Raw genomic sequence first — 13,229 nt, 5'->3', positions numbered from 1 at the left:
ATGGGTGGGACCAAGAATGACACTAGGATTTTGGCTCCACCAACTGCGCCGATGGCATTGCCATTAAGAGTAAAGAGCATTCTAGAAGGGAAGGGATTCTATGTTCCTATTCTCCTCTCTGCTGTCCCTCTCTCTTCTCCCCAGGAATGGGGCTTGCACTCGTTTTCTCTCTTCTTCTGTCCCCGCTAGCCTATGCCATTGAGACTTATTGTCCCTCCCCTGTACAATGACAGTCTGTCACCTTCTCCTCAATGGCTGACCGTCTCTGTTCAGATGGCTGTGTGGCCGCTCTAGCTGGACTTAAATGAGAGAGGTGCCAAGTGGAGGGGGCTGGATTAATATGGTGCTTACCCAGGTAAACGACTCAATCGATTAGCATCCTGCATAGTCAAAGCTGAATCAATAAATAACGACGGGCAGTAATTTGCTGTTTTGATCGAATTCTCAAAGTCTTCATTGGTCCCTGGCCTCGCGACTCTGGATGAATAGGCCAACTAATCAATTCTTTCAATGCTGAGATTTTCTTTTAAGCAAGTTCCAACCTCATTGGCCTTCAGTTCCTAAGCAAAGGAGGTACATTAGGGTTCTTCCATGAGCGCAAACACCCCACTACTCTTTAGCTCCTGGGGGAATTGTTTTTTTTGTTAGGAGATGAAGCATGGTAATTGCAGCCAGTCGAAATGAGCTGAGGCGTGCCCTGGTGTGCCGCAAATGGGCCGTTGGCACACCTTGGTCACTACAGGTTTCTAGGCCACAATATTCAGAGCGTTTGAAAAAAGATTCTTCATGGCTTTCCAATAAACACAATATAGTCTAAAGTGACCAAAACAGTCTTTAGTCTTTTTTTTCTTTCTTTTTTTTTCAATTTACTTGCAAACCATTCCACGTGAAAACAGAGAAAACATCGCATGGCCCAGTTTCTTTGCACCAATGGCAGATGAAGATGAAGGACTTGAGACATTTTCTCGGCACCCAGTTGCCTTCTCCAAGCCTCCCGTGCTCTGCCTCCTTGGGCCTTGCGCCCCATGCTCTACACAGCTCCTTCCCTTGTGACTTGAGTCCTTAGGTGTCACCATCCATCACTGCCTCCCGCTGTGCCACACAGAATTGCCTCCTTAAAGGACACTCATTGCTTGGGTAGTTTCTCTAACCTTCTGGTCATGTTCAGTTCTTGACATTGACTTTTGTCCTCTTCAAAGCTGCAGTCCATGTGAAGTTTAGATGCCCCTTCCCGTGGAGGGGAGCTGTGGTCCCAATTTACTCTTTTCACCCTGGCATCTGTGGGGTGAGGTCTGGGACACTTCTGTCCCAACTCCTTGGGTCTTCTCCCTTTGGGTCAAGGGCAGGTGGAGGGATCTGAGGGAGGTGGCCTTGTTCTTCTCCTGCCTGAACTTGATCAGTCTCCGTGTAGCTGGGGTGGTTGGTTTCCTCTGGGGTCAGCTTTGCCCTATCCTCTCCTGGACTCAGAGGGTCTCGCCGATCTTGACAGTAGTCCGTGCCCCTGACTCCTCACCCCCTTTCTCAGTGGTTTGCCAAGAGCCCTGGGGATGCTGAGTTCCTTACCAGGCACAAATAGTTTTCTTGACCTGAAAACTTGATGGAACTGTAAGAAAATCTGTAGCCTATGAATTAAAATTATTTACACAGATTAGAGTTTAGGCAACTTACATCCATCAACGAAAGGCTAAAAGCTTTTGCTGCAGAGGGCAGAAGACAGGTTTTGGACGACCAAAGAAGGAACAGTTCTGGAGGGTGTAAATTTCCTCCTGGGTGCTTGCTCAAAGTTAAAAGTGCCATTTTGAGGCGCGAATCTGTCCTCTTGTAATGGCGTATGGGTTATTGATGGTGCCTGAGAGGCCAATGCAAGGCCAAAATTGGTTTAAATTTGCAGAGATCCTACATGGGATGCTTGCGTCTTGAAATTACAGCTCTCACAGATTCCCCATGAATCACTTACATTCTCCATAGGACAGCCTAATTTTAGCTCTTTTTGTATGATCAGTATTCAAGCCAGCTACCAAAACCTCTGTATGTAAGAACTGCATTCTACAGAGACAAATTAAATGGCCTGGGATCTATTCCAAGACGAGCTCATCGCTCAAGACATTTTATGGAAAGTAGAAGTCACAAATTTTACACACACACACACACACACACACACACACACACACACACACACACGCACATGCACAACTACCAACTAGAGTTTTTGCAGAGTTTTTATAGAGTATTGCTTATGTATTAGTTCATTTAAAGTCTTGTTTGTGCATTAGTGATATTTTCCTCTGTGTGTGGTTGGAAATTGGGAATTCAGCGTATCATTTCCTTCTAGTCTGAACTTAAAAGTCAGGAGAGAACCATGAAATATTTTATCCATTTTCAGACAAACGTTTACCTATTTTGAATAAGATATTCTACTATAGAGAATACAGAAGACTGGGTCTCAGCTCTTGATGTGCTTTCAAGATAGGGGTGGAATAAACCGTCAGGACTTGTGTGGGCTCTGAGATTTTTTACCCGCTTTCAAGCCAACAAACCAGTGGTTACTGTTTACTGTTATTTCCCTGACAGAAGACATGAGACTCCCAGTTTAGAGACAAGAAATACTTCATTACTTATGGCAAAAGCAGTAGCTAGAGCTTTGTGTTGGGTTGTGTCAATTCCCCATGCTCCTCAAGTCTCAGGAGGTGATGGACAGGACTCACCATGGTGCCTGCACAGGTGGTGGGCTACCTTACAAGAGAAGGACACTGAGCTGAGGGGATCTGCTCCCCAAGCCAGTGCTTCGTCTAGGGGAGATGTTACCTCCTTCCTCAAGGTGGCGTGTTGCAAGCACAACCCTGGGAAATGAGCCAGGTGAAGAGAAGGGAAGGTGTACCCCAGTTCTTGGCATATCCAGCAGGAACTTGCAGGCATGCTTGGGGCCCACGGCAGACTGCCTCTCCCAATGCAGATCTGCATTAAATATCAGGGAGCAGTCCACCACCAGGGTCTAACACCGCGAGGCAATAAAGAAAAAATGGCGCAGGTGGCCCTGGGAGTTCAAAGGAAGAAAAATTCCTTGGGATGTCAGCTGGGCGAGAAGACGACATGGGAGTAAATGAGATTCATCCTGGGCCTTGAAAATTGAGTCACATCTGGACCTGAGAGGCGAAGGTGCGTAAGACATAACGTGGCTCGGAGAAGCCTTTTCAATACTCCACCACGCACGGTGCATTAGAAGAAGCAGAGAGAGTGGTTGGGAAGCTGGGTGAGTTGTCCAGATGTGTGTGTGTTCATGAAGACTTGAGCTGCACTGTTTCCAGATGTGGAAAGGGAGGGACAGAAACACAGAGAATGCTTCAGTTCAGGCTGGTGCTGCAAGACCACATGTCCAGAATTTGGAGTTACTCATACATTTGCTTCAGGCTCAGAGCAGAATGGTCTACTTATGCGTGTACGTTGCGTAAGAGGTTTTAACTCTGGACATCACAGAGCTTCCCTCCTTGAACATGGCAGGGGCCATAGTCTCCGGCATCTTACTCCAGGTGGAAACCTACCTCTTCTAACTTCCTGTTTTTCCACATTTAAGTCCTGTTGCTGCCATGAGAGACCCACAAAGATAGTGATCATTGTGTTTTGTAATTGGAAAGCTTCAGTCAGATAATTCCAATACAGCCCACCCCATCCCTTGTAATTATAACACACAATTACTGCTGGCCATTGGTCCCATCAGTTATTCTTTTTTAACTGATTTCTTTTGTTTTAAATAAATTTTATTGGGGAACAGCCATGGTCATTGGTTACACACTGCTTTCATGCTACAATGGCACAGTTGACTCTTTTAGGGAAGGCGCAGCTCACAGTGGCCCATGCGGGGATCGAACCAGCAACCTTGGTGTGATCAGGACCAGGCTCTAACCAACCAAGCTAACTGGTCAACCCCCATCAGTTATTTTTTTATACTATGAGCCTTTCCTTATTTCCCACTATTATACCTTGGCTGATAATGTTCTGCTATGAGATCTTTTTTATTTAAAAAAATATGTAAAAAAAACCTGGTGAATAAACTAATAGGAGACCATTTGTCCCCTGGACAACAATATTTCCTGCAACCAAAGGAATCAAAATCCTGAATTTTTAATGTTTGTTAATGTGTCATTTCTCATGGCTGTCCCCTTTCTCTGGTCATCGTGTTATTAATATTCAGACTTTATTTCGGCTGGAGAGAATTTTAAAATAATCCTTCATTTGTAGGTATACGTAAGTAAAATCATTTTCCCCTCTTGTTTTTGTTTTATGCATGATTTCTGTAGTTTTCTCAGTATAAGTATGCACAATGGCTAGCAGTAAAACTCGGTATCCACAGTGAAAGACCTGCCTTGTTGTCCCACTTGTCACTTTGATGGACCCTGTGAAGAGACTTTATAGAATGTGGATTTCAGGGCTGGCAGAGGAGTTGCTGATAAAGCCGTTGAGGGGGGGGAGTAAAAGGCATTTTTTTATACCAGAAAGAGAATTCCGAAGAAACACATGAACACAATTCCAGGTAGTGTGCTGTTATCTAGAAAAAAGCCAAGCGTTTAAATAGCTGGAAGAAGAAAAAAGTATTTTTGGCACGTGCTGGCAATAAAAATACTCCAAGAGACAGACCTGAGACTTAAAGCAGTGTTAGCCTCATTGTGCCTATTCAGACAAAAGGCTATGGTTTGGGTTTCTTTTTTGTGAGTAGTTTTATTTGGCTGCAAATGAGAGTATGTGCAAAATTCATGTATTCTCAGAAGGGCGTTCACTTCAATGTCCGTGGAATATGTGGTCAATAAGACTGAAATTTCTAGACTGAGGACAGAGTAAAGGTAGTTTTTATATTTTTAATGATGATACATTGAGAGATGTCACTATTTTAGTTGTGATTCTGAATTGCCCCCTAAAGATTCAAATATATAATTAAGATTTCTACATACTGTCTCCGGTGACTTCCTGGTGTATGTTTAAGGTGAGAATGGTAATTTCATACAAGGATGCCCCCTTCTCTAGGGAGCCTGGAGGACCCAAATCCCTGAAGTCTGGTGGGTCTGGAGACGGAAATGAGTGAAGCCAGGGCCACCGGGTACACCAAAGGCATCCCCAAGGAGAAGGCATGTCTTGACTCTACAGGGACAGCTCCTGATGTGCACCCCCAGTCCTGACTTCCTTGAGCTCCAGACCCACATTTCCAACCGATCAGTGGACTTTCTGTGGGACAGGCCCCAGCAACTCAGCCTGTACGTGTCCCAGACCACAAGGGTCATCCCTCTTTTAAGGCTGCTGCTCTTCCACAGCCCCTGGCACAGCTGTGGCACCTCACGCTCCCAGTCCCCGTGTGTGCCTTGGAACCATCTCCCAGCAGTTCTCCTGCATCCCAGCCCACCATGGTCAGGAGCCGCCCCCTGTTGGTTTCAGCCTCCAAGTGCTTTCAGACTCACAGTCCCCATACTTCTTTCCTGCTCTGGTTTAAGCACGCTGCAGCAGCAGTGTCCAACTGGTCAACCCCGTTTCCAGCCTGTCACTTCAGTAGGTGTTTACTGAGCACTGACTCCATCCCGTTTCCTGTGCTGGAAGATTTAGAATCATGTTATGTCCTTCAGTGAAATCTTATTAATACACAAATATAAAAAGGCGCTGGAAAAGGCATCTTCCTCAATCCTTTGTGAAAACAGGTTGCGTTCTGTCTTTCCCAACATCGCACATCTTCAGAGGTACCCCACCACCTACAAAATAAAATCTAGGCTTCATAGCCCCTCTCCAACTCCTTCTGTGCTGCTGTTCCTACAATGGGCACCCATTCTGCTCCATCTTTAGTGGCTGCGGGAGCACGGAGGACACGTGAGACGGCCATAGTCCCCTTGTACAGGACACTCAAGGCGATTGTCTGAGCCCTGCCACAGCCACTTAGAAAACTGAAACCAAAAAGCCACCAAGAGCTTCTGTCCAAGATAGAGTTACAGAGACTAGGGTTCACCTAGATTCAACACCCCCAAATGAACCCCCCCCAAAAAAACCAGACAAAATATAAAGACAGTGACCATCAGGCAACAACAGACAGTGATCCCTGAAATATGGTGAACAAATGAGGTGAGCCGTGTAATGGCCCCAGCTTACTGCCTTGACAGAGGGTCCAGGTCACAGCGCAGGGAAGGGGGACTAAGGAGAATCCCTAAAGACTCCCTGAGTTTGGAGACAGAGCTGAGAATCCAAGGGAGCCCAAGGCCTGGAGACCAGAGTTCTCAGGAGAGGTCTGTACCAAGAGAGGACCCTTGGAGCATTCACCTGAATACTGATTAGCCCATGCACATGAAGAAACTACTTGGGTTTTGTAAAAGAACTACCCAAAACGTTAGAGATAACAGTGTCTGGTGCTCACACGGATCTGGGCATATTGCCTGTTCACACATTGTTTAGAGTACTCAGAACACTTTTACCTCTAGGAGAATAATTCCCCCTAGACTGAGCCCTGCTTCAGTTCCACCTAACATATCTTGAAAGCAAGACTTAGTTCTCCGTCTTCACACTGGCTCTGGGCTGTATAACCTTAGGAATGTGTTTCTGTTATATCAACTTTGTCTTCTGTGATATTATCATGATCACATGTCTTTGGGCTATTGTACAAAGTGACCTTGAGAACAAATGATCAGGTCCTGAGGAATGGGATTGGACCAGGACTTCTATAGTCATATGTGACTTACAGGAGATTGGGGAATTTCCATGCTATATAGTTTTGCAAGATGCTAGCACTGGGGGGAAAAGGAGTTAAGGGTACACAGGATCTCTCTATATTATTTTTTATAACTGCATGTCGATCTGCAATTATCTGAAGATAAAAAGTGTAATTTAAAAACTTGGTATTTTATTACATTTTTGCCAAAATTTTAGTTGTATTTTGTGATTGATAAAGATTGCCCACCTCATTAAATGCTGGCCGTTTCAAAATTTCCTTAGACAGTGACTACCTAATAATTACCAAAACTATAAAATACGTCATTTGGTATCTAAGAATAACTTAACCAGCAGTGCAGAAAAATAAACAAATGTGTCTGTATTAAAGGCTAGTTTTTGTTTTGTTTTGTTTTTGTTTTTTTCACTTCCTGGATTACTGGGTTTTTTTATAAAAGGATATAACTCAGGAACAGCAAGATGAGACAGTTGTGGAGAGCAAGGTGTGGGGAGGCACAGACTTCCGTGCTCTCCAGGCACATTGTTCTCCCCAATGCCCTCATGTTCACTCACCCGGAAGCTCTCTGAACCCAGGTTTTGGGCGTTTTATGAAGGCTTCAATACATAGACACATAAAGGTCAAATTTGATGATGAAAAAAAAAAATCACAAAACCTCCATAAAGAGGATGCAGTTGGTCACAGTGATTCTGACCCTGACAGAAATGCTGAGGCCTCGCCATCTGGGTTCCAGGGTGAGGCTGACGTTCTCCTCCGTATTTTCTCACAGGATCTGCTCTTCAGTGTGTGTGCCCTCAACGTCCTCTCCACCATCGTGTGTGCGTTGGCCACCGCCATGTGCTGCATGCAGATGGTCTCTTCTGACGTCCTGCAGATGGTGAGTGGCCCACTTCCTCCCAGAGCACAGACAACATGGTGGACCTGAGCCCTTCCTCCTGTGAAACCAATGAGAATGGACACTTCCGGTTCTAACCAGATAGTCCTTAAGGGGGCCTGGAGACCCTTGGAGGTCCTTTCATGCTGCCCTCTGGAAGACAGAGAGTTGGCACATTTGGTGCCATTGATGCATTTACCTTAGGTGTTATTGGAGCTCCTGCCACCTTGGTGTGTGCCCCGGAGTCATTTTAGTCCTGTTATGCTAGACGTCCTCTGGCCCCGGCACCTCCAGAGCAAGGCTCCTTCCTCAGGCTTCACAATGCTCTTTTAATGCAGGGAGGTTGTTTAGGAGAAGAACTCTTCTCAAAGTGAAAAACTGCTAATCTCTGCTTTTTAGGTTTGCTAATTAACGCTGAGCTCATTACCCAGTGGCAGCTTGCTGGCTGGCCAGCATTTGACCCTCTGGCCAGGGTCTCTCCAAGGAAGAATTACTGTTCCCGAGGCCCGGAGCAGGGAGTCACACACTTCTTAATACGTGTTCATAAGTGCGTGCTTAATAACTAAGGAAGGCTCCTCGTTACTTCACCATGACCGGGACACAGCCCACTGTTCAGTATGTTACCACTACAGGCAGTATAAGAAAGAGAACTTGACAGGGAGATGTTCTTTGATGCTGCAGGTAGAAATCCCTCCTCTCTCTCTCTCTCTCTCTCTCTCTCTCTTTACTTGCCCTTTCGAGACCTCCCCTGCCTCCTCGCCAATGTTTTCTGTGTCTCATGAAAGAAAAAGTAAGTTATTCTTTAGTCGTCTGTTTTATTTGCTCTTTCTCATCTATCCGCTAGCGACACGTCAGTGAATCACGATACAGGGCCAGGGAGCATCGTTACCAAGACATTAAAAATTCATCGGTGCTAATCGTATGCAGCGTGCAGCCTCTTTCTCACAGTGCACATCCACACAGCTGTCACAGCAGGCTGGCCTTTCAAAGGTTACCATTTTCCAAAAGGTAGCTAATTAAGCAGTTATTCAGCGGTGATGACCTTGCGGCCTTGCTCACTGGGGCCTCATGTTGGTGAGTCTCTCCAGTGTGTTACGTAAAGGAAAGGTTAAGTACCACAGGGTTCTCCTCAGCTTGGCACATTTCCCTATTAATCTGTAAATATCACACCAGTTGGACCAAACTAGCAGCACCAAAGGGTTGGGAATGCTCACAGTGTGCGTTCCCTGATGTCAAACGTGAAAATGGAAATCACTAGCTAAATAAGAGTAAAGTCTACCATTGCTATAAAAACACGTACAGTGGTACCATGGTGTGCAGGGTCACTCTACCTTCTACCGGGATGGTGAGCAGGCCTGGACTCCTGGGTCTGAGTCAGAGTCCTGCCTGGCCTATGACACAAGTGACCCGGACATGTCACCGAAGCTCCGTGAGCCTCAGTGTGCTCACCTAGGAAATGGACCTCATGGGAAACCTGGCGAGTGCTCAGTAAGGGGACCTGTGTTGACTTAAATGTGGAGGGAATATCAGTTTATTACTGGGGCACTGCAGCAATGGTCCACGATATCCTTCGTCGGCTGTCAAGCTCTATACCAGCGGTTCTCAACCTGTGGGTCGTGACCCCTTTGGGGGTCGAACGACCCTTTCACAGGGGTCGCCGGGTACTCGTATGTGGGCATATCTGCATGTGGGCCTGGAGACAGATAGAGGAGCAGTGTCTTGGTTCCTAAGACCATCGAAAATATGTGTTTTCCGATGGTCTTAGGCGACCCCTGTGAAAGGTTGAGAACCGCTGCTCTATACGAAAGGGCAGTGTTGTCACAGCCGTGGCCCTCAGAACCCTGGCTGTTTCGTCGCTAAGTACTTTGCTTGCTTCTAACCTGTGGCTCGGAAGTAGAAATAACTGCGATTCCTGCTGCAAGTCCTTCTCCCATTGTGACCACGGGTTGGGGAACAGGCAAAGCTCTGCTGTCCTTCTAAGGCCCTGGCTGTGCTGCTGACCTTCAGAGCCAAAGGGCAGGCAGGAGGGAACTGGTGTGAATGACCTTGGCCCATCGTGGGACCAGCGCAGGGCTTTCAGCACATCGCTGTGCTCTACAAAGACTGTGGCCTGCTGTCCTCCCAGGGCCTCTGAGATGATGGCTCTCAGAATGGGCTTTGGAAATGCATAGTGGCCACGTGGACATCAGCACTGACTGCAGGGTCAGAGGCTGGGTCGGGCTGACCACACAGGCTGCATCCTTGGTTATGTCCTGGTGGAACCCAGACCTGAGTTTTCATGGGGATGCCTGCAGAGCTCTCTTTTTAATTAAAACTTCTTTTTTTCCTTTTCCCCCCAACTTTATTGAGCTTAATTGACTTTAGTTTTCTTCCTTCACTTCATTAGACTCTTTAATTAAAGAAGTAATATATGATCACTGAAACAAGTAAAATACAGAGATGCAAAGAAAATGTTAATGGCCTGCCTTCTCCTACCCCATTCTCCTGAGGACACTTTGTTGGGAGTAGTTGCATTTCTTGGTTTCTTGGTGCTTCTATTAACGTATGTAAATAGCCTACCTTCCTTTTTTCCTTCCTCCCTCCTTCCTCCATATCTCCCTCTTTCCTTCCTTCTCTCCCTTCATTTATTCCTTTTTTTTTTGCCAAAATGGCATCACACCATTCACATTACTCTTCATTTTATTTTCCAAAACTCTCAGGGACATGCCCCTAGGTCGCTACACAGAGCGATGTCTAATCTGCATTGCTCTGTGACACAGATGCAACGGATCGTTTGGCCATTTCTCTGTTTGTGGATGCATGAGTTGTCCTCCTTTTGAGTTTTGATGTTGTCTCTGCCTCTGCACTGGTGCTAAAGTAAGCTCCTTGTGCATACGGGTCCAGCTCTCCTAACCAATCTGGGCTGAACCCATGGGCCAGATAGCTGTGATCTTCCGTCCCGCCTGTGACACTCGCTGCCTGCTGCCCTCTTGCAGCCTCTGCATTTCACCATTTCAGCTCCCAGCGGTCAAGTTCCAAGGGACATTGTGTCTGTCCCCCAACTGGTTTATGCCAGTGGTGTTTGGATTGTAAGTGCTTCTTCTAGTACTGTACAAACCAGTGAAATATGAGTGCAGAAAGATCAATATTTCTGTTACAACAAAATCCAGTGCTTTGGAAGGGTTCCGTGGAAGAGGGTCACTAAACATATTGCTGTCCATTTAGATGTGGGCGAGATACCTGTGAGGAGCTGGGATTCAAAACTGGAAAGCTTTTAGGGGGTGTCTGAACAGACACTGCTTCACAAGGACCATTCAAGGTCTAGCTCGACTCTGAAAGCAGAAGTGGGAAGTTAGATCATGTCTTCAGTATTGTTTATGCAAGAGACCACGGGGCACGCCAGACAGCTGACTGTGACTCAGCGAAGGCCTCCAGGCCTGGCATGGAAAGAACCCATAATTCCTATCTTATTTCTATTGATCAGCATTTTGCGATAATTAACGGGTTTTGGAAGCCATCATGAATGCAACGTGTTATGCCCGCTGTCAGAATTTATAAAGCCGACTTAATCTAATGTGTTTGGAAATAGTGGCAAAAGGCAACCTGATGATAAAATTCGGGTTATTGGTATAGTTTAGCAGAGAAAGCTTTTACCTCTGAAGTGTCTGTAATCCTTTATCTCTGGTTTTATTTCTTAAGTGTAATCTCATTTGTCCATTAAACCATTTTTCTCCCCACTTACTTTGTTGTCAGCCACTTTAGCCTCAGGGAGATTGTCTGCGATAGCATGCATCTCCATTAGGCCCTGGCTTGTTAACTTCATCTTTTATGACTGTCATGCCTGTCCTCAACTCTAGTTGTATGCCTTATAAAGTAGAACTCCTTCAAAAAGGGCGAATAGGGCTCTATGCCTTTCACCAATGTGGTAACTGTGGGCTTGCCCATGGAGCTAGTAAGGGGTGCTAGCCGGTCAGGGAGGGAGGTTACCCTAACCCTTGGAAGACCCAGCCTCAGTCAAATTCACCAGTCTCTCCACCTCTCCATTCCCCACTGAGGCCAGCTCTCCTTGGACCCACGGTGACCTTCCTTGAGGTCTGGGTTCAACAGAAATGTCTCTGGGTGGTAGCTGCTGCGTATTTATCAAACTAGAACCAATGGATGTCTGATGAATCTAAAAAGCTAGTTACCGCAGACAATTATAAAAAGGATGTACACACACCGTGAACATTTTATTTTGACTTTAAATATGCAAATGAGCATTTGTCCACCAGTCGTTTGATTTGGGGCCGTGACCTTCTCTTTGATGGTGGGTCTGTTTGGTGTACCGCACTGCATTTCTTGCATAAACTTCATGGAAATGGCACCATCTGGAGTGAGACACATGAAGGAATCTGAGCTCAGAACTCCCCTTGGTGTTTTATGATTCTTCTCCACTCCATGACAGCCTTCTTGCCAAGACCTAACTTGGCAGCAGTTTCTGCTTAGCTACTCTCTTTTATAGAGTCTTTCCAGAACATTCCACTTGGTTCTCATAAAACAAGCAAGTTTTCCTGTCTGTGTCCCTATTTCATTGTGATTTATAGTAGTAACTAAAACTGGCCTTAGCCTGTTTAGGGATGCACCCCTGCCGCCCTGGGCGGGCATAGAGCTCGCGGGGGAACGTGTGTGTGGCGGGGGGCAGGATGAGCAGCAGGGTGTCCGGGGCAGGCACCATGCCAGGGTCTGGAGTGCAGACGGAGGGCTCCAGCTCATCGGGCAGGCTGGCCACGAGAGTCAATTAGGAAAACCTCGGTGGTAATAGCCCTGCGAATTCCTACCCAGTCTCAGGAGGGCTGGAGGAAGACAGTTTTCCCCTGTATTTCTTAGCCCTTATGGAAAATCTCGAAGGTGTGTGTGACCCGTTCAGCACCGAAATGTGACAGGAACGCTGGGAGAGTTGGTGCTGAGCCCCCGGTGAACCAGAGCGGGCAGCCGCGGGTCGGGGGCTTGGGATAAGGTGTACACAGGGGCAAGAAAGGGGTGTCCTGGGAGCTGCAGCCCCTGTCTCCAGAGCCCTCTGTGCCCCGCGGCAGGACATGCAGGCGTGAGAAGTGGAAGAGCTAACACGACGCGGCTCTTCGGGCCCCACCACACGGCCATTTGGCTCTGTGACTGAGAAGTGGTGTCCCTCAGCGTGACCCTGGCAGGCCCGGGTGGGGTCAGGGAATGGGGACCGAGACTCAGAGGGCTCAGTAATGTGCCCACAGTCGTGTGCACCCCCAGTGGTCAGGCAGAACCTTGAGACCGGGCCGAGGCCCAATGACCTCTTCACGCTCCTTCTCAGACCCCAGACTCTGGACTCTTCAGCCGGAACCAAGTTTCAGGGGCTCTTTGCAGCGGGCCTTGGAAGCTGGCCAGCAGCCCCGGTTCTCATAAGCCCCGCCCCCTGGTTCCACAGGTGCCTGGGAGGACAGCGCACACCTAAGCTGGGAGCTCCCCTCTCCAGAGCGGGCACCCTGAGAAGGGGCTTTTCTCCAGCAGGGTCTGAACCCCATGCTCCTGTTGTGGAGGACACAGCGGGGCATCAGGTGTGTGACCACCGCTCACCGGGCACAGCTGTGCCGCTGTCGCCACACCCACCAAATGAGGCTGTCACAGATGCCCCGGGGCAAGCAGAATCACCTGGGAAACAAGCAACAATTCAGA

The 13,229-nt window shown here is 47.3% G+C and overlaps 1 protein-coding gene across 1 annotated transcript in view; it reads left to right on the top strand.

The window, feature by feature from the left end:
• ENTREP2 (endosomal transmembrane epsin interactor 2) overlaps nucleotides 1-13,008 on the top strand; it is a 61,184-nt gene extending 48,176 nt beyond the window's left edge. The window contains exons 3-5 of the mRNA XM_019625152.1: nucleotides 7,461-7,568; nucleotides 8,410-8,484; nucleotides 12,868-13,008. Coding sequence (XP_019480697.1) covers nucleotides 7,461-7,568; nucleotides 8,410-8,484; nucleotides 12,868-13,008 — 324 coding nt within the window. The remainder of the gene's footprint in view (nucleotides 1-7,460; nucleotides 7,569-8,409; nucleotides 8,485-12,867) is intronic.
• The last annotated feature ends 221 nt before the right edge of the window (nucleotides 13,009-13,229 follow it).

Source organism: Hipposideros armiger, unplaced genomic scaffold (genome assembly GCF_001890085.2).
Source record: "Hipposideros armiger isolate ML-2016 unplaced genomic scaffold, ASM189008v1 scaffold_617, whole genome shotgun sequence".
Lineage (NCBI taxonomy): Eukaryota > Metazoa > Chordata > Mammalia > Chiroptera > Hipposideridae > Hipposideros > Hipposideros armiger.
The sequence above is the reverse complement of the archived record's forward strand: the minus strand, read 5'-3'. Positions and strand labels throughout refer to the sequence as shown.